General features: G+C 40.5%; 2 protein-coding genes across 4 annotated transcripts in view; one reads left to right on the forward strand and one right to left on the reverse strand.

Annotated features, from left to right (window-relative positions):
• Positions 1–1,875: 1,875 nt before the first annotated feature.
• LOC143365860 (acylphosphatase-1) lies at positions 1,876–4,018 on the reverse strand. 2 transcript variants are annotated; one of them, XM_076806441.1, is made up of 4 exons: positions 3,898–4,018; positions 3,809–3,825; positions 2,149–2,258; positions 1,876–2,069 (listed from the first exon to the last, which is right to left on the reverse strand). In XM_076806441.1, exons 1-4 carry the CDS (start codon positions 3,944–3,946, stop codon positions 1,955–1,957), a joined length of 291 nt encoding a protein of 96 aa, XP_076662556.1. In that variant the 5' UTR covers positions 3,947–4,018; the 3' UTR covers positions 1,876–1,954. The 2 variants fall into 2 exon arrangements, with proteins under 2 accessions (XP_076662556.1, XP_076662557.1); XM_076806442.1 differs by lacking the exon at positions 3,809–3,825 and having other exon boundaries at positions 3,881–3,965.
• Positions 4,019–4,055: 37 nt separating this feature from the next.
• Positions 4,056–19,315, forward strand: part of LOC143365831 (cell growth regulator with RING finger domain protein 1) — a 64,218-nt gene continuing 48,958 nt past the window's right edge. Inside the window, exon 1 of one of the 2 annotated variants that reach the window (XM_076806399.1) lies at positions 4,056–4,168. Coding sequence is in view for 1 of the 2 variants with exons in the window: in XM_076806398.1 (XP_076662513.1) it covers positions 5,732–5,829 (98 nt within the window). In the remaining variant the exon portion in view is untranslated. Of the gene's footprint in view, positions 4,169–5,724; positions 5,830–19,315 lie in introns of those variants that run through there. The other variant, XM_076806398.1, reaches the window with a different exon arrangement.

Here is a 19,315-nt window from a genome sequence, read left to right on the forward strand (position 1 = left end):
GGAGTCCAATCGCGGCCGGGACTCAAGACTATCCCATCTCCGATCGCCGTGAACGCTACCTGGTCGCACCTGTATCATACCTGTATCTATCCGCGCCACGCTTGTCGCGTCGCACTGTGGTGACAAATGGCCAAACACCGGCAAAGAATCTGTAAAAACGAAACTATCCGACGAATTTGTTTGGGAATTTGTGGAAAGATTGCCATAGGTGCTATGCTTATTTGGCAAAAATAATTTTTTTTTTAAGTTGTTGAAAATTAACCCTTTGCACTCGACGCTATTCTATTTCTAAAACTAAATGTTTCTTCCGTCTTAGAATATATTCATTTTATTCGTAGGAAATTGATCCGATTTCCACGTATAATATTTAAATGTTTAGTAATCTATTAAATGCAAATTTTGTAATGGGACAAATATTTTGTAATATTTGTTGTACTTTCTTTGAAATAATGCCGCAACAGTTTTTAGTGGCACATCAGAGTCACCGCTCGAGTGCAAAGTTTTTTCGAGTGCTCATTTTTTTATTTATGGAAGCATACAACAAATCCTTTAACAGATTTTGGTCTGGCTCTGATCGTTTTGGCGAGGTATAATATTGAACTAACTTTGTGTAAAAAATCTCGTCACACTTCGATACCCCTTGGCCGCAATTTAAACTTAAATATCTTTCAAAATTTCCAAGAATGAATCGTACGGGAATTACGGTGTGTTTGATGTATTAGGTGAATTTTATGAGGAATATTTCTAAATAATAAAGAAAAATGTGAAATGCATATGATTTATTAATTCTTTATGTATCAAAAAATATTTAATAACCATTTTTTTTTATCTTACATAAACTATTTTTATAGCGTTCATTGCGAACCACTGCGAAACAATACCTGTTGCATTTTTGCGACAGTGGTCCAGTGAACGAAAAATTTGTTTATTTAACATTAAAATATTGTTATTAAATATTTGCTTGTACATGTGAATTTCACATGTTTCTCTATTACTTAAGATGTATCCCTTAAAAATTTCATTTAAAAGACATCAGATTAGTCCATATGACTTAGTGTTAAACAACTTATTTTGAAAATTCTTTTTGCCAGCTAACAGTTTAACCTACTTGTAATAACCCATATGATTTATAGACCCCTAAGTCTTAAATTACAGACGGAATAATTACATAACTATCGCATTGAAAACTGATGAATTTCCAGGAGAGAAGAAAAGGTTATTTACCAGGGTTACCAAGGTTAACCAAGGTTAACCAGGTTAACCAGGATTTACCAACGTTATTTATCTCTATAAATCAAATTTTTTTAAAAAGTTTAAACTTTGGCACATTATGCACTCACTATTGGGCTATACAAACATAATTTTTTTTAAATAAAAATCGAAAATTTATAAAATGGTTTTCTGTCGCCTTGGCACCACTATGCGTTGTCTCTCCGAGATTATCAAGAATTATTTCGTGGCCTACCGATCCATTAAAAAATGGAAACACTCGTTCCTTGTCCAACCAGGAAAATTACACGGACGTACATGTGCAATTACTATTTCCGTCAAAGAAATTGCAAATGGCGGTCGTCGCGTAAAGAATAGTCAGGAATACCCGCTTTGAACGGCCCCGTAGAGTCGAACCGAAGATTCTATTGGTTCGTGATGCATTCGCCGGGAAAGTTTAAACGCGCGTTAGTCTGAAATTTGAATAGTCGATCGGAGACGTTAGTCTTCGGCACCAATGGTCTGTTCGCTCTCGGGAGTGGGGACACGCAGAGGTCGAGATCCGATTGTTTGACATTTGCGAAGACGGTAACCGCATTCTACGCGGAGAGCTATAAAATAATAGGGTAACGGTGACAAATGCCACGACGAACCATGGGTGCGCGCTATGGAACGAACAGTCTTTATTGTAACAGAGATTTGTGCATACTGCATACACCTTTATTTAAATCTTCGTTTCAAATCGTTATTTCCTGATCTCGAAATTCGAGAACGTAGATTTCGTTATCTCCTGCTCGTTTCGAAATTCCACTTTGTCTATGGCCGACTGAGGACTTCCGGTATAGCGAAGCCAATGTTTCCTGGAAAAGAAGCGGGTGCATTTTTTAAACGTTTCGCGCGCTACATTATCGACACCCGATAACTTAAGTGTTTACCTACATTTCGTCGATTTTTTCCTTTTCTCCTTCGAGACGACCCACCACCGTACCTTGACTCGTGTTCATACACCATCCCTTTAAACCCAACTCTTTGCCGCGTTTTTGGGTAAACTAAATTCGTCGCCAAACAATATATCATTTACACGATATGATATTTTGTCGATATGAGATCCAATTACCGGACATATAAAAAAGTATTCGATTAAATTTCTGCTTGACTTCAATCGTGATGTCAAAGTATCAAACCGGATCAATTGTGTCGCAAAATTACAGGATGAGTCTGGTAACATGGCGATCTCAAATAACTCGTACGTATTTAAAAAAGGCGACATACATACCGTGGTAAAAAAGTCAAAGTAACAAAAAAACAGATTACAGCACTGTATGTCTCCCTAGAAACCATACAACGTTTGTTCGAACATTTATCTCGTAAAACAAATAATTTACGAGTTATTTGAAATAGTCGTGTTATCATACTCTGCATATCGCGGACGAGGTACAAGAATAAACTGATCGTCTCGAAAAATTCCATACGTTACAAGTTACAATGCAATTGTGACAGAACTATGATTGCATAAAAATATACTCAAATTCAACCATAATGGTAAAACAGGGTTCTAAAATACCGACATTGAGAACCACTGACTTTTAGCGATATTTCGTCGATATTTCAAATCGTGTGACGCGGAACCCGATACGGTGATTGGTCCACTCCAGGCATGGGATTTAACTGGCCCAATCCGAGGCTTTCTCGAAGGCTACGCCCTCTTGTTCCGACCGCGCATCTCAAGTTCTCGACCTCAGGCCCGTACCATGTGAACTGCGCGTGGCGCACTAGGGCGACTCTCTTATCAATAGATTTCCACATGACCCATGAGATATCATCGTCAATGCGTTTTGTTTTGTCAGTGGTATCTCCTGTGGGCCCATTCCACTGCATCGCATGGTAATTTTCAGTTTTCATAATTTCGAATCTTCTTCCTCGCCAAGCAGGTGTAAACGTGCGCGAAAATCTAGTTTGTGGCCAGGACAAGGGAGCGTAGCCTTCGTAAAAGCCTCGGATCGGGCCAATATAAATCCCATGTCTGGTCTACATACTCTACTGCGATTGCTATACCAGAGAGGACATGAGAGTGCTGACGCTCAGGGTTTTAGTGTCCCCACTTTTCTGCATCATCTTTTTAGCCTGGAACAGAACTTGCATCAACTTTTTAGCCTGGACCAGAACCTGCATCATCTTTTTAGCCTGTATTAGAACTTGCATCATCTTTTAGGCTGGATCAGAGCCTACATAAAAGACCCTCTTTTAACATAGAAGTAGCATCCACTGTGGCATTATTTGGAATTCGCTGCTAGTGATGCAGGTAAGATGATGCAGGTTCTGGTCCAGGCTAAAAATTAGATTAGGGCAGCATTATACCGGGGACACTAAAATCCCGGACGTGAGCACTCTCATTTCCTCTCTGGTTATACCTCGTCCGTGCTTCGAGTCTGTTCTTATATCTCGTCGATGTATCGTCGGTGGTCGAGATATCGACGACTACGGAGTTGCGTCGACGTACGTCAGATGTCGCTTCTGTTCCGAGTAAACCTCGAGTTCGGAACTGGTTTCTCCGTATTATTAATTATCTACACGTCGCTCGACAATATACGTTACTCACCTTCCTAAAGAAGACACCTAAGAGGGGAAAAAAACACGCGATTAGAGTCGTCATGCACGCGGTGCAACAAACTGATCTCACTTCTATACCTTGCACTCTGCCGAATACTTCGAAGTCGACGCCGATCATTTTCGACATTTTTCAATCTGTCTAATCACGGTATTAACACCGCTGTTGGAACCACACGAGGAGACGGACAGCAATTTTGAAATAGTCCGACTGTAACGTCGCAAAACATCAACGGGGAAAAAGGAACGTGCGTCGTTGATTTGTGAAACAAAAGTCAACTAGATGTCGCCATGCGAGGTTATATCAGCTGTTCCGGTTAGTTAATACCGGTATCCTTGGAAACTATTTTCGGTACGTTTCAAAGAGAATCACACTCGATTTAAGTTCGTCGCAGCTTCGATACGAGCCGTGCCGGTGTCCGTGTCCGCATCGCTTCGAATCTCTCCTCGAGAAAAGAAGCCCTATTCACGCTTGAAGATGTACGTACGGTTAAAACGTTCGGCGACGAGGCTCGCACAAATGACCCCATTTCACGCGTTGCTCGGAATTCGCTCGGTGTACCGATGTACCGCAGAAAACGATACAAATATCGTCGCTACCTGTTTATTTTCAGTACAAATATCCCATAATCCTAATTTCGATTAAACGATCAAATATAGTAAATCGTACAAAAAGGAAATCCGTACAACGCAAATCCAAACGGCGCGACACGTAGACACGTAGTGCACGGTTCGCGTCGACGCGACGCGCGACGTACCGCTTTAAAAGTAGATCGTCGGTCTAACAAACAAGGTGCTAATGTGTCTACCGGCTGTTTGGTAATTAATCGCCGGGATAATTACATGCGAGCTAGACGGTGGGAATCGCTAAACAATTACTCCGAATTTAAAAATCAAATTCGGTCCGTACATGGCTGTTCTCTCTAATCGCGGTTACGTATACATAGGTGCGGGGTTTGCGGTCGCGGGCGCGGGCGCGGGAGCGCACAGGTATTGGTCGATGTTCGGAAGCGCGCGCACGAGAGTGCCAGCAAAAAAAGTCGCGAAGTACAGAGGCGTATAAGTTGTCCCCACCGTGGCCACCACGGCCAGTCAGTCTCAAGCCACGGCTAATACGCGTTCTAGGTGGTGTTTGTACGCCTGAGCTCGCTGGTTTACACGCGAGATTTTCAGCTCGCGCGTAAAACAATCGTTCCGTTCCGTCGTAGATTGGACAGGAACCGAGAGAGTACGGTGGTTCGCGTCCACGCTGTGCCGGTTACGGGTTATATAGCTGGTGCGTCGATCGTTCGAAGGCTCGAAGGCAGGTTTGTTTCCGAGACCGATCGGCATCCTCGCCCGCTATGCTGGACGATCGCGTTCGATCTGGTTCTATCGAGAGACACGCTCGAGTCGGTGACGTTTGATCGATGACCGATTCGTTCGACGAGAAGAGAAGAACGTCGCTGTCGTTGTCGTTGTCGTTGTCGTCACCCCGCGAGTTCCAGTGTACGCGAACGTTAGAGACGAAGGAGAAGGCAACGCGAACGCACACGGTTGTCGGTCGATGAGGTTAGGGTGGCGTACTGTTCGCTCGACGAAAATACGGATACGGATACGCGATGCGGCTCTGACAGTCGTAATCGTCGCATCGTTGGTCGCTTGTCCACAGACAGAACGGTGTGTGCAGTGGTTGAGGGCGAGGGCGAGGGCGACACGGCCGGCGGCCGCAGCTCTTTGACAGCGCACCGTTACAAGTGAGGTTAAACCATCACCGCGGCAGCTGGTGCATACTTGTGTGCGTGCCTCGTGCTCGCGCGCGTGCGCGTACGTGTACGTGTACGTGTACGTGGTACGTGTACACGCGAACGTGTAAATACGTGGACGCGTGGACGTGCGGTGCACGGAGAGGACCAACACACACGACTCGAATACGATGACGGCGATGTTAGTGTCCGTGGCGGAGCTGTCGAACATTTTCTTCGTTCTCGCGGTGTCGATATGCTTCTGCGGAGTTTTCTTATTCATCATCAGGTACTCGTTTCCTGTTACCTATTCGACCGACCGACTTTTAACAATCGTAATCGTTCGATCGGATCGCGGATTTATTTATGCATAGTCGCGGTTTTATCAATCGCCGCTTGTAAAAACGTTGTCTCGATGGTACGTCTGTGTATCTTGTTATTGAAACCAACGACTGTACCGGGTACCGAGTGAGTCGGAAAATGTCGTGCTCGTTAAACTTTGCGATCGTTTGCTCGCCCGTGTCCGCCATAATTGCAGAAAATTGTTGGCATTAATTGGCCAACATTTGCATGCGTACGGAAAAGATTGATGAGCAAAAAACAAAAGACTAATGACCAAAAAACAAAAGGTTAATGACAAGAAAAAAAGACTAATCTGTCGGAATAGGTTAACGTTCCGGGTTCATTTAGAATTGGCAAATGTATAACGTAAAAACGTGATTGATATTTGTAAATGTTTTTTTTTTTAAGGGGGGACAGGGGTCCAGTGCCCCTCGCTACTCGAAGGTTGACTTTGTCGACGCAAAAGGAATCGTAAAAGCCCGAGTTCCATCGCTAATAATAACCAGCGCTAATTTCTGAAAACGAGCGATAAAACCCGACCGGTTTACTATAGCAATAGTCGGTGACCCAGTGGCTATGTCCACAACTTTGTCGCGATCGCGATTCCCCATTGCCGTCGCTTGCTCGATTTGCTTTTTGTATTTTGATCGTTACGTATACTCAGTTTTTCTGTTCGAATTGATTTTGCTCCTAGGAAAAAAATATTAATGTCATCCGTGTGTACGCATGCTGTTATCGTTGTACAGTGATCGTTACCGAAATTTGCACTTTTCCATCGGCAAACACTCAAAGGTCGACGACATCCGATAATAAAAAAAGAAGAGGGAACAGTTTCAACGAAGTTGTCAGTTACTTCTTCTTGCGATATACTTGTCAGATGGAGTAATAAATAATCTTGTTTCCGGGAACAAATTACAACGATGCACGTATCGCCTTAACGATTCGTACTTTAAATGGCAAAGAATCCTTGCGAGTAGTGGCAAATACGCGAACGAGATATAATCGGTTTAATCACGAATAAACAAAATATTTCTTGTAAATGATTCTGCATCTACCGTGCATGAGATTTACGCGTGCACTTTTAGCGCTCGGGGTATGAATTACCGAAGCCTACGACGATCATGCATCGTCGCGACGTTTGAATTAGGTCGATGTACGGACTGGATGTTTGATCTCGGAAAAAGGGAAAGAAAGATAGCGACAGGGAGTGGGGAAAAAGGCGCCGACGCTGTTAGGTTATCTCTGTGCAACGGGATTAGCGATATACCATACGCCGTATACGCATAAGCTATTTGCTACAGTGAAATCTCGTTGTATGTCAGTGCCAACCTTGCGTTTCCAAGTCACTGGAAAACCTCACACCACCGCGGTGAGTGGCCGAATCTCGAGAACAGCATTGTCGGCTATATCGGTGTGAGACCAGAAGAGACCACTACTAATCCAATTACAAAACTTCTTTATTTTTCGTTATTTTTTTTTTTTTATGAAACTTTTACCGACAAATTCGTGGCACTTTTCTGATTAAAATGAAACCAAATATGATATTTACGTGTGTAATGAACGATGAAAGTTACTTCCCGTTACAATTACATTAACGGAAAATTAGTGTAAATGTGATCCGAATTATATCGCGTTTGGTATCATTTTAATCAGAATAATGCCACAAATATATTGGTGAAAGTCTCATAAAAAAAGAATTAATAATAAAGAAGTTAAATTTTTCATTTAAAGGCCCGCGCTCACGCGGGCTTTGATCTGCGCCGGCGGCCGCGACTCTTCGCGGCTCTTTCCTTCTCATACGCTGTGCTTCTCTGCGTTCGAAACTTTTATCGCTTGTTACACAAGTAAATATCATCGGAATCATATCAGTTTCATTTGAATCAGAAAAATGCCACGAATATGTTGGTAAAAGTTTCATAAAAAAATAACGAAAAATAAAGAAGTTTTGTAATTGGATCAGTAGTGGTCTTCTGGTCTCACACCGATATAGCCGACAATGTGTGGTACACTCCTCGGCGACGACGGCTCTCGAGCTTCGCTGTCCGCTTCCCCGTGCAACATTATATCGGAGACGGATATTCCTTCCGTTTGAACGTCAGTCGCGTTTGTATGTCATAGGTTTCTTATGACTTACAAACGGCATGACTCTTAGGTTTCCAGCGTGCCCTGTGTATTTCAAATGGGACGCTCGGCGAGAACCACCGATTTCGTATGAGTGTCAGTGAAAAGAACGGCGGGACTGACATACAACGAGATTTCACTGTACTAGCTATAGCAACGCGCGCGAATCGGACGGCACCGCAAGGAAATTTGGATGTCGATACGGCCGTGCAACCATTCGTCGCGTTGCGTTGCCCGGTCTCGAAATTAGAGTCCCGCGATGGTTTATTGCGCCGCGCGAAACACATCGCGAGTCAACAACAATATTTATGCGAAAGATTAGCGGCGCGTAGAGAAGCGAGAACCGCTCGGTTTTATTCCCGTTCGTCGATTGCATAATAACCGGCGATGCCGCAACACGGGCCCCCGCTGCGCCTGTCTCATTTTTTCACCGCCATCTTTTCCAACCGTGTTTCCGACTAAAAAAATATCGCGTTTCGCCTCGTCCATATTTCGAGGGCTTTGTGCGAGCTATCGCTTCCAGGAAAGAAATCGAATACTGCTCGAGATGTTGAGGTCGACGTGAGACCGTGCTGCTTTATTACATTCGATATGTCGTTCTGTGGGTTTACAGTTTAACACGTTGACCGCCACGTCACTCGTACGTGGGTGACGGAATTATTTGTCCAGGTTTTGAAATGAATTTTTACGTTAATATATTCTCCGTAACAAATTTTATTAGTATTAGTATAAGTTGGAGGACTACTCAATACCATACATTTAATTTTTCTCAATTCTTATTTCATTAAATAACTTACTTTGATTTGATGGAATTTTTGAGGTTTCTAGTTTGCCAGTCAAAGTGTTACAGTCCCCTCGTTGTTTCTCCTACGAACGACGACGTTAAAGGGAAAAAGACTGTCCCTTCGGTTTGCCACCTCTGAGATCTAGACCTAGACCTTGACCTTATTTCGTCGTGGCCAGAGTAGCGTGTTCGATGCCCGGTGAGGCATTGTCCGGAGATCTTTAGAAAACGGACAGCGAGACGTTTGTTTGTGATAATGGGAAATCGAAGGTGTCCAGAGATCACAGAGGGATCTAGATTCGCGATCGGCCGAGTAGGAAAGCCAAGGGATCGTGTCACCGTTTATGAGAGGTAACGTTTATCTTCAAGGATCGATCCCACGGCATTATTTATAACACTCAAAACTAGTACTTAAACATAATTATCGATCCGTTCTAGAAGCGAAGTCCTCGTTGGACACACGACGCGGAACGCTCTCCGTATTTCTCTTGAATCGAGCTTCTTGGCGTGGAATCGTTCTCAAGGTCGTCGAGTCCTACTCGAACGGTCGGAGACTGCGGGATCGGTTTATCGCATTGCTCGGCTCGCGATCGCGGCGAAAGATCGATTAGGTCGGTATCCTTCTGTACAGCTAAATATTTTCTCAAGGTTCGCTGGGTGGTTGTTGTTTTTCATCCTTGCCAATAGATTCCCATTGGACGAGAGGAGAACGCGCCGTTTTCGGAGAAACTGTGAAACGAAATCCGTATCCGAGGACAATTTTCACGGACGTCGACTCGCTCCTCTCGACCCCGATTCGAGTAATGAATTCTGCCGGAGATTTCGAAATATTCTCCTCGGTTTTGCAGAAAATAAAATGCGCTCGTGTCGCGCTAGGATCGCGAACGCATCTACACGAGCGGCGCTTCCGTTTCTTCGATATCGATTTCTCCGTCGATCGTCGCGCGTCGCGACGCGCTTCGTCGGTTTCATTGCTCTGACGTGGAACACGAATCGCGTACAAATCGATCAAGTCGAACAACCGTCCAAGACAGTGGTCCCAATCGACGAATTAGGAGGAAAAAATTCTAAAATCATTTTTTCCGTTGAGCACAATACCATTGTTTATATATCTTTTCATTCTAAATTGAATGAGAACATAACGAAGTCGATGCGATTAATAGTTTTCGAGATACGGTGATGCAATTTATGATTAAAAAATTTATAACTTACTGGGACAGATGATTATTTTTCAATTTGGCATTGCTCTGATGATAATTCAGTATTCTACTTGCCCACGGGCACCCGTTCCACTTGACAAATTTTGACCCCTGTACTTTCTAGCTCATTCTCTAAATAATTTACAAGCATATGACGATTCTTGGTCACAGTCGACTGTATAAGACCTAATTCCTTCAGGTGAATAACCATGTCCCGCCGAGTTGCAGCGCGCACTGTGTCTACAAAAAAAATTATTTCTCACAAAATGGCAACTAAAGGCGAGAAGCTATTGAATTTGTATCGAGTACAGGAGTGTTACTCTTGCTTAAAAATAGTTTGAATTAGTAACGTTTAGTAGCTTGGGTTCTGCGCTCCGCAAAACGCGGAATAGTTTACAAAAGAAACGTGGACCATGTGTATCAAGATGTCCCGAAGTAGAAATAATAACACGAGTCAGTAAATTGAAATAAATTTGTAGTTTTATATTTACCTTCAACTATGGAATTCATATTATCATGAATATAAAAGTATTTATAATGCCAGGTAATCGGAACACGCGTTTTCACATACACTATTTCGCGACAAGCGATCGAGTAACCTAAAACAATTATGCGTTGCGACGCGATAGTTGCGTTCGTCATTCGTTTCATTGTTAATGAGACTCAGAGGTCACTTTGCGTCCCTGTGGGATGTATAGTACACATCAAAAATTCACTGATACGTGTTTTTCTTTACCTTTAATTTTGAACTTTTTTCCTCCTAATTCGTCGATTAGGACCACTGCGCGACGCTTTTTACGCGTAGGCCGTCGTAAGGAGCATAACTGAACCAATAACCACAACTTTTGTGTAAATCATTATCTATTGCTAGGAGTATAGAAGAACAACAAAAAATAAATATTATAATTATTTTATCATAGTTAGAACTGAAGAAATTTTTGTCAATAACTAATGTCTCCTCGTTTAGCAATGACGAACTAAACAGATTGACTCGGTTTTGCAGCGGTCCGTAGAAAAAATGTGTACGTGAAATGTTCTAGTAGTATGTTTACATCTAACACTTTGGTATGCATGTTTACAAAATATTCTACATCTTAACACTCGGTTCTTCGCAGTCAGTCGAACGGAAAAGCACGCAAGTGAAGTAAGAATAAATATGTGAAATCAATTGCTCCAAATTGTTTAAAAAAAGTAATTTCTCTTTTGAATAACGGTTCGTCAAAATACTGTTAAGCTATATTATTAAATGTTGGAGGAAGACCAAAGAAATTTGTCTCATCTGGTGAAGCTTCGAGTGCCAATATGGCTGCAAAATTATCAAAAGAAGATACGAATATACAAATAAGCCAGTGGACAGCACGAGGAACTCTTAAACGAGGTGAGATTAGATGCATTAAGAAAAAAAAAGAAGTCAATGTTATCGAAAGGAATATTAATCTTCGTTTGGAATTTGCTGAAAAATATCGAAACTGGACAACTACTGACTGGGAACGGGTTATTTGGTCTGACGATAGCAAAATTAACAGAATTTGATCAGATGGTATGTCTTGGTGCTGGATTCGTAAAAACGAAAGACTTAAACCACGACATGTGTAACAAACGTTAAAGCATGGAGGCGGATCTCTAATGTTCTGGGGGTGTCTAACAGCATTTGTTGTTGGATCACTGCACCGAATTAATGGCATCGTGAATCAGTACATGTACAAGGATATTTTACATGATCATCTTATAGATGCTGTTGAAAATATGCCTTTTCAAGAAAAAAAAATGTAATTTTTCTGCATGACAGAGACCCTAGGCACACTGCTAAAAGTGTAAAAAATTCGCTCAGTACTAAAAAATTTTCTGTTCTGGATTAGCCTGTACAGAGCCTCGACCTCAACCCCATAGAGAATCTATGGGGTCTACTAAAAAGACGGCTTCGGGATTCATATGACTCCCAACCAAATTCAATCACAGTTTTGTATGATAGAATTCAAGTACAAATATCTCCGGATTGTAAAAATTTAGTAGAAAGTATGCCAAAGCGAATTAGTGCAGTTTTACAAGCAAAAGGGCTGTGTACGAAATATTAAAAATAAATAATACATTAAATATCGCAAAGTATTGAACGTGGTGCAAAACCGAGTCAATCTATTTTCTTTTGTCATTGCTAAACGAGGAGACATTAATTATTGAAAAAAATGTCTTCAGTTATTTCTAACTATGATAAAAATAATGATAATGTTTATTTTTTGTTATTCTTCTATATTCCTAGCAATAAATAATAACTTACACAAAAGTTGCGGTTATCGGTTCAGTTATGCTCCTTACTGCAAATGCCGTTATCGAGATCCTTTGCGTTCGCGAGAAACTAAAAGGAAAGAGCAAACTGCCGCGAGGTTGTCGGACGTTCTCGCTAAACTCTATCGTAACCAAAAATCGTTCGGCCGCTCTCCTCTCCGGATCCTTTTTCGACCTTGAGCCGTGTTAAAACGAACAGAACGATGTTGCAACGAGGACGCACCATTTTTCTGCTTCCACGATCTTTGTTCGATCGACCACTCGTCCTTGAAGTGATTCGTTTTCTCCCGATGCTTCGAAAACACGTTAAACTCTGTTCCCCGCTCGAATTGCCCCGGAGAGCGTTGCTTCGGCTCCGCGGGAAACCAGGAGCACCCAAGCTACGCCTACAGGGAAAATAGCCTAATGTCGACCAGCAGGAAAAGCCTAAATTCGACTACACTCCTATAAGGTTGTCTCGCTCGATTCGCAAGATTTCTTTCGACGTCGTTTGCCACGGGGGCAATTATGCGCATCGTTCCAGGGTCAAAGAGCGCTCGATTGCTCCCGATGCCCCGCCCACTCGATCGGATCTCGAGATTATCGATCCCCGATCCTATCAACGTTAGCTATCTAACGCAGTTGCGCTATCGCAGCGTCGCAGTTCAGAAAATCCCGGTAAATCGAGCCTCGATGCACCGTAATCCTGTCAGCCGTCGAATCGACGAGTTGTTGACAGGCAAGCATAGTCAACTTTGACAGAACACGCGACAGTTTCGGCTTGGAGAGCACGCGTTACGCTCGCTGGTTCGCGTTCTCCTGCGCCGAGTTTCCTTTCGAATCGCTTTTCTTTCCTCGCTTTCCGGCCGCGTTTCGGCGTCGTTCCGCGTCCGCGCTGTCCTTTCGTCCTTCAGACGGCGCACAGCGGTCAATTTGGACGAAATCGGATTCAAAATCAAAGAACTTTCGATAGGAATGAGGTAGAGCGATGAAATTTTTTTTAAATTAAAGCTGAACCTTCGTAGAATATGGGAAAAATAGGGAGATTATTACCATCCAATCATTTCAACGAAAAAATGACTTCATTAGTTTTTGTCACAAAAATCTATTTTTTGCAAAATCCTGAGGTCGTAGACAAATTTTGAGACCAGATTTGAAATCAGCGTGAGAAAATCTATGGGAAATGATGTATAGCATGTTCAAAAAAAATTTTTTCCGCGCGTGGTATTGGAAAAACTAAAATTTTCATGAATTTGTGCGCGTTTAACGAATTTTCTCGAGGTTAACAAACGTTCGTACCACAATCTCTCTATTTTTCCCATATTCTACAAAGTTTCAGCTTTCATTTAAAAAAAGTTTCATCGCTCTACCTCATTTCTATCGAAAGTTCCTTGATTTTGAATCCGATTTTGTCCAAATTGCCCACTGTGCGGCGTTTAGGCTTCCAGGGCCACGCGAGACATGCACTGTGTCCTTTTGATACACGCGTGCACGTACAGTGACTCCCAAAAATATTCGGACACTAGCTATAACTAACTTTACGACTTGATAATTCCTTTGTTGATAAAGCAATCGTCCCGGGAATTGTTTCTAGCAATAAAAGATCTATTAATGTTGATAAACATGAATAATTTATTTGAAAAATATCCATAAATTCCATAATAAAAATTAGTAAAAGAAACAATGTACCATTTTTGGCTCACAAAAATATTCGGACAATATTAATTTTTCAATTTAGATAATGTATCATAAAAATGTATCATTACAAAATTTGTTTAATACTTCGTGGCATAACCACTTTTGTTTGAGAACATTTCTTAACCTGTTTGGCATATTGTTTTTAATCTTTTTTAAATATTCAATAGTTATATTCGACCACTCAGTTGTTGCAAGTCTTTGTTTTAATGACAGTAGTGAGGTGGCATGGACATCTAACGGTCCACGAGATTCTGTTTGTAAACAAACGTTTTCCCGTTCTTGGAATATCGCGTCCCCAGAAGGCGATTGCCAGAGAAGTATAATACGTGTCCGAATATTTTTGTGAGCCACAAATGGTCCATTATTTAATAATTTTTCATTATGAAACGTATGTATATTTTTCAAATAAATTATATACGTTTATCATCCTTAATAAATGTTTCATTGCTAGAAACAATTTCCAGGGCGATTGCTTTATCTACAAACGAATTATTAAATCATAAAGTTATACCTAGTGTCCGAATATTTTTGTGAGCCACAAATGGTCCATTATTTAATAATTTTTCATTATGAAACGTATGTATATTTTTCAAATAAATTATATACGTTTATCATCCTTAATAAATGTTTCATTGCTAGAAACAATTTCCAGGGCGATTGCTTTATCTACAAACGAATTATTAAATCATAAAGTTATACCTAGTGTCCGAATATTTTTGTGAGCCACAAATGGTCCATTATTTAATAATTTTTCATTATGAAACGTATGTATATTTTTCAAATAAATTATATACGTTTATCATCCATAATAAATGTTTCATTGCTAGAAACAATTTCCAGGGCGATTGCTTTATCTACAAACGAATTATTAAATCATAAAGTTATACCTAGTGTCCGAATATTTTTGTGAGCCACAAATGGTCCATTATTTAATAATTTTTCATTATGAAACGTATGTATATTTTTCAAATAAATTATATACGTTTATCATCCTTAATAAATGTTTTATTGCTAGAAACAATTTCCAGGGCGATTGCTTTATCTACAAACGAATTATTAAATCATAAAGTTATACCTAGTGTCCGAATATTTATGGGAGTCACTGTATATCCGCGGGTTTCGCAAGCGCTAGTTTCGCCAGAGATCAAATGCCACACCGCGTCGAACCGAGCTGCAATGCTTGCGAAACTCGCGTATGTGTGCGTGTACGTGCGTTCGTATAGATACGCCGGGTATAAGTACGCGTCTTCCGAAGGGACACGGTTACCATCCGAGAAGTTCCATTTCGTACTTCCTAGATCGAACAGTTTCACGGCGAATCCGTTTGCATTGGGTTGTCCGGAAAGTTCGTGCCGATTTTCAAGGGAAACTCAAACGAAATACACTTAAATTTCGATATACATTTATTGAATTATTACAAGTGCCATTTTGTTCCATAATCTTTCTCCGTCTTTCACGCAACTTCCGTTTTTCGGCGAAAAACTTTTAATTACCGACCCAGTCAAAATGACTAGTGGATGATTTCTTCTTTCACGATTACTGAAACTGTGAAAACGTTTTCACGAGAAATTTTTGAATATGTCTCTTCTTTGGAGTACATGTTACCGTCAAAATCGTATCGTGAGCAAATTCAATCTTGCTGTTATTATAAAGGGATAAGTCTAAGTCACGTTTAGGACTCGGCAGTTCTAGTGTTAAATATAATTTTTTATGTCGACCAAAGAGTTACAGTTTTTGTTATTATGGGAATTTTTTATTGATCTAAACAGACGAAAATCTGAGGGTGTAATTCACTCTGGGTGAATTAGGGTGTGTTCACTCTGTTTCCTTCCATATTTAACAAATTATCTCCGGGCTGATTATTCCATAATTTTGGAAGTCTGTGGCCCATGGCTGAGGATTTTTTCAATAGATCCTTCCAGATCATCAGAAACTTCTATCATGAACCAGCAACTCACCCTCAATAGCGTAATATAATAATTTCGTTTAAAATTATTGTATAAAAGAAGATTTGTAAGCTCCCACTTGGTATAGCACAATTATTGAAAAACCGATTAATGGGCTTCCGGTAGATAAAGTGTTAAGAGCGTATAAAACTTAATGTATCCTAAGAAAAATTACTGTATCCTAAACAGACTTTTTTCTAAAAATGCCTGAAAGATCACCCGTTTATGTACACATACCATTTGTTGTCGATCATTCTGACATATTCAGACCTATCCTAATGCGACCTACAGAAAAACGGCACGAACTCTTTCCGTACCTCCCAATATTTTTCAACGAACAGATTATCCTCGCTAAAATAAAAATAATAATAAATCGACCTGTTTCGTCGAATGGTTTCCGAGATGTAAATTGGCGAGTGTACCTAAAGTTGCAGCATTCGGAGAAACAACATCGTCAATAAATTCCTAGTTATATGTTAAGTACAAAGATATAATAATGTAATATTATGATATAATAGCTGTGGTCGCTAATGACCTAGTTGTTGATGCGACCTGTATAAATAAATAAATTAAAAAAAAAAAAAATAAATTCCTAGCCAGCGAACAGATGACTGGAAACTCCTCTCGGCGAGACTCTCGGCAAGTTGTTAGCCAAGGAGCGATCGATTTGGCGTGGAACGATCCGTCGAAAAGTTTTCCGCGGCCGATTTCGTCGGCAATGAACGCCTTCATGTTTGCGAAGGGTTCCCGCGAAGCATGAACGCGCACCGCCAATTGTCTTCGATTGAACGAGGCCGGGAGAGAAGACTCTCGCCCCTTCCCACTTCCCATTTGCGATTCTAGAAAACAATTGACCGTATTTGCTTGTTTGTCGGCCGAACGAAGATACCGAGTTTCCACGAACGGTGTTTGCTCCGCGCAGGGCCCGCTCTAGTGGTTACGACGCCCCGGGCAAGAAAACAAATTGCCGCACCTTTTGAAGCACTAAGCACCGCGCTGAACAAAATGACCTTTTTTTTTTTTTAGCAAAATTGCCTGCAAGGGTAGTCTGAAATTTTCTATTAATTGACTATTTAACACATCAATATTTTTCTCACACTTACAGCCAAAGCCAAAATGGCGCGCCTAAATTTTGGCGCCCTGGGCAAATTCCCGGGTTGTCCCCCCCCCCCTAGAGCGGGCCCTGGCTCCGTATATATTGTAAAAAAATGGCTAAAAATTTGGATTTACACATTTTTGTTAATTTTATAAAGCAATGTAAAATAGTCACTTTTAGTGCTCCCTAAAACTGGTGTTAAAAATTACATCCTTCATTTGAAAAATGTGAATTCATACATTGGAATCCGTCCAATGGAGGCATTCTCGAGAAAAACGTCTCAGACAAAACTTTTACATTTTTTTGCGTACAATTTGAATATGCAATAAAAAGTACCAGGTCCCATTTAAAAAAACGACTCTCGGTTTGAAAATCCCATTTCCGGTTAGTACCGGAAATTGCAACTATCACCATTCGATAGAGCGTGCTCGAATTGGTTACTAAAATCTGTTTAGTTTTCAATAAAAATCACTCTCCACCACCAATATATATATATATATTTTTTTTTTCCTTAAAAGTGGAAAAATTGCCATTTCTCACGATTTTCGACTTAAAATCGCACTTTTAATCGTTTATAACTCGTAAACGAATTAACCAATATCGGTGAAATTTTCAGCATGGATATAATTTATTCGAGCGAATCAAACACATTTTTTAAATTTTCAATACAGGCTCAGATAAAAAAGCTAAAAAAACCAACTTTTACTATTTCTTTTGCGATTCCGACCAATTCAAACTTTTTCCAAAAATTTTTTACACCTCGTCTAATAAACTTCTCAATAAAATTCAAGTCATTTGATCTAATTTTTAAAAAGTTATGTTGCTTCAAATAGTGTAGACTCAGTTTTGCTCGTTAGTGTATATAGCAGGGGTCGGCAACCTTTTTTGGCCGCGGGTCAAAATCGACCAAAATGCTGAATTGTAGCTGTTTTGACGAGTATACTCGTCATGACACAAAATATTGCCATTTCTTCATGACGAGTATACTCGTCAAACACAATTAACTGGTTAAAGAGACGTTTGGGTCAGAGATATTTTCGTATTGAAACAGTCTTTTAGTAGATAATAAGATATATTTTATTAAGAAAATAATTACAAACATAGTTGACGTTTCATGTTTACGTTTTACAATTTATTTTTATGTATTGTACTTTATTTTCGGAACTAAAGTGGGTCACTTGAAATTATCGAATGGGTCACTCGGTGCCCGCGGGTCATAGGTTGCCGACCCCTGGTACATAGGATACACTGTACCGAGTAAAAAAGTTCTAGTAAACGTAGGTCGAAAGGTGAACCGTTTCTGAGATATAAACATATTTGCTTTTGATATTTACAGAAGATTTTCCACGTGCTTTCCTTCCTTCGATAAATAACTGACTGATTCCCGATGAAATCTACTGTCGGCACTTGAATAAGAACATTCAGAACGCGGTTTGTAAACACTATAGTAAACATCGCATGCGATGGAAGCAAGTAAGTCAATCATGATACTAGCAAACAGAAGTGTTTATATCAGAAACGGTTCACCTTTCGACCTATGTTTACTAAAGCTTTTTTACTCAGTACAGTGTATCCTGGATATCATATAAATATTGTATGGTTTTTTTAACACCCTGTATAAACATAATATACAATATATCGTCCTGAACTCTTTCAGCACTTTCCCGCCAACAACACTTCCCCCACTACTTTCTCCAGAATTAAGACGGTATTGGTTATGGTCGCGTTTGTGCGAGATAGGCCTCGGACACCGAAGAGTGTAACCATAACACGGATATGTCTCCTGGACTATACAAGACCCGTGTTGTTGACATACTGTCAGTCCCGTAAGTATTCTTAAAAATCGCATAACTTTCTCAATATTGGACTATACTACCTGAATTTTTTTGAGAAGTTAGAACAATTGGATCACTGCATAAGAAAAATGTTTGATTAAAATTGCAATTGGTCGAGATTACAGAGAAAGTACTAAAAGTTGTATTCTGCAACTTTTTTATGCGGGCTTATATTAACAATTTAAAAAGTACGTTTTGTACATCTGTATCAATTATACATATTCTGAATATTTCACCTAAATCGGTCAACATTGCTACAAACGTTTAACGATGAAAACTTAAGGGCGAAAGTCGCCGAATTTCGCCCTTATGTGATCATTTACGAACATCCGCAGCTCATCGCAAGGTTCACCGATTTTGATGAAGTTCTCAGAACATGTATAATTCATACAGATCTACAAATCGTACTTTCTAAATTTTAAGTCCACATAAAAAGTTACAAAGTACAACTATTAGTATTTTCTCTGCGACCAATTGCAATTTTTGTAAAAA

This window comes from Halictus rubicundus, chromosome 2 (genome assembly GCF_050948215.1).
Source record: "Halictus rubicundus isolate RS-2024b chromosome 2, iyHalRubi1_principal, whole genome shotgun sequence".
NCBI lineage: Eukaryota > Metazoa > Arthropoda > Insecta > Hymenoptera > Halictidae > Halictus > Halictus rubicundus.

Bases quoted from the DNA above. Each gene is read 5' to 3' on its own strand.
- LOC143365860 (XM_076806441.1), bottom strand. From the start codon at position 3,946: ATGTCGAAAATGATCGGCGTCGACTTCGAAGTATTCGGCAGAGTGCAA. The intron at 2,070-2,148 runs GTAGGTAAACAC...CTTCTTTTCCAG, and splicing joins AAGGAAAAAATCGACGAAAT to GAAACATTGGCTTCGCTATA.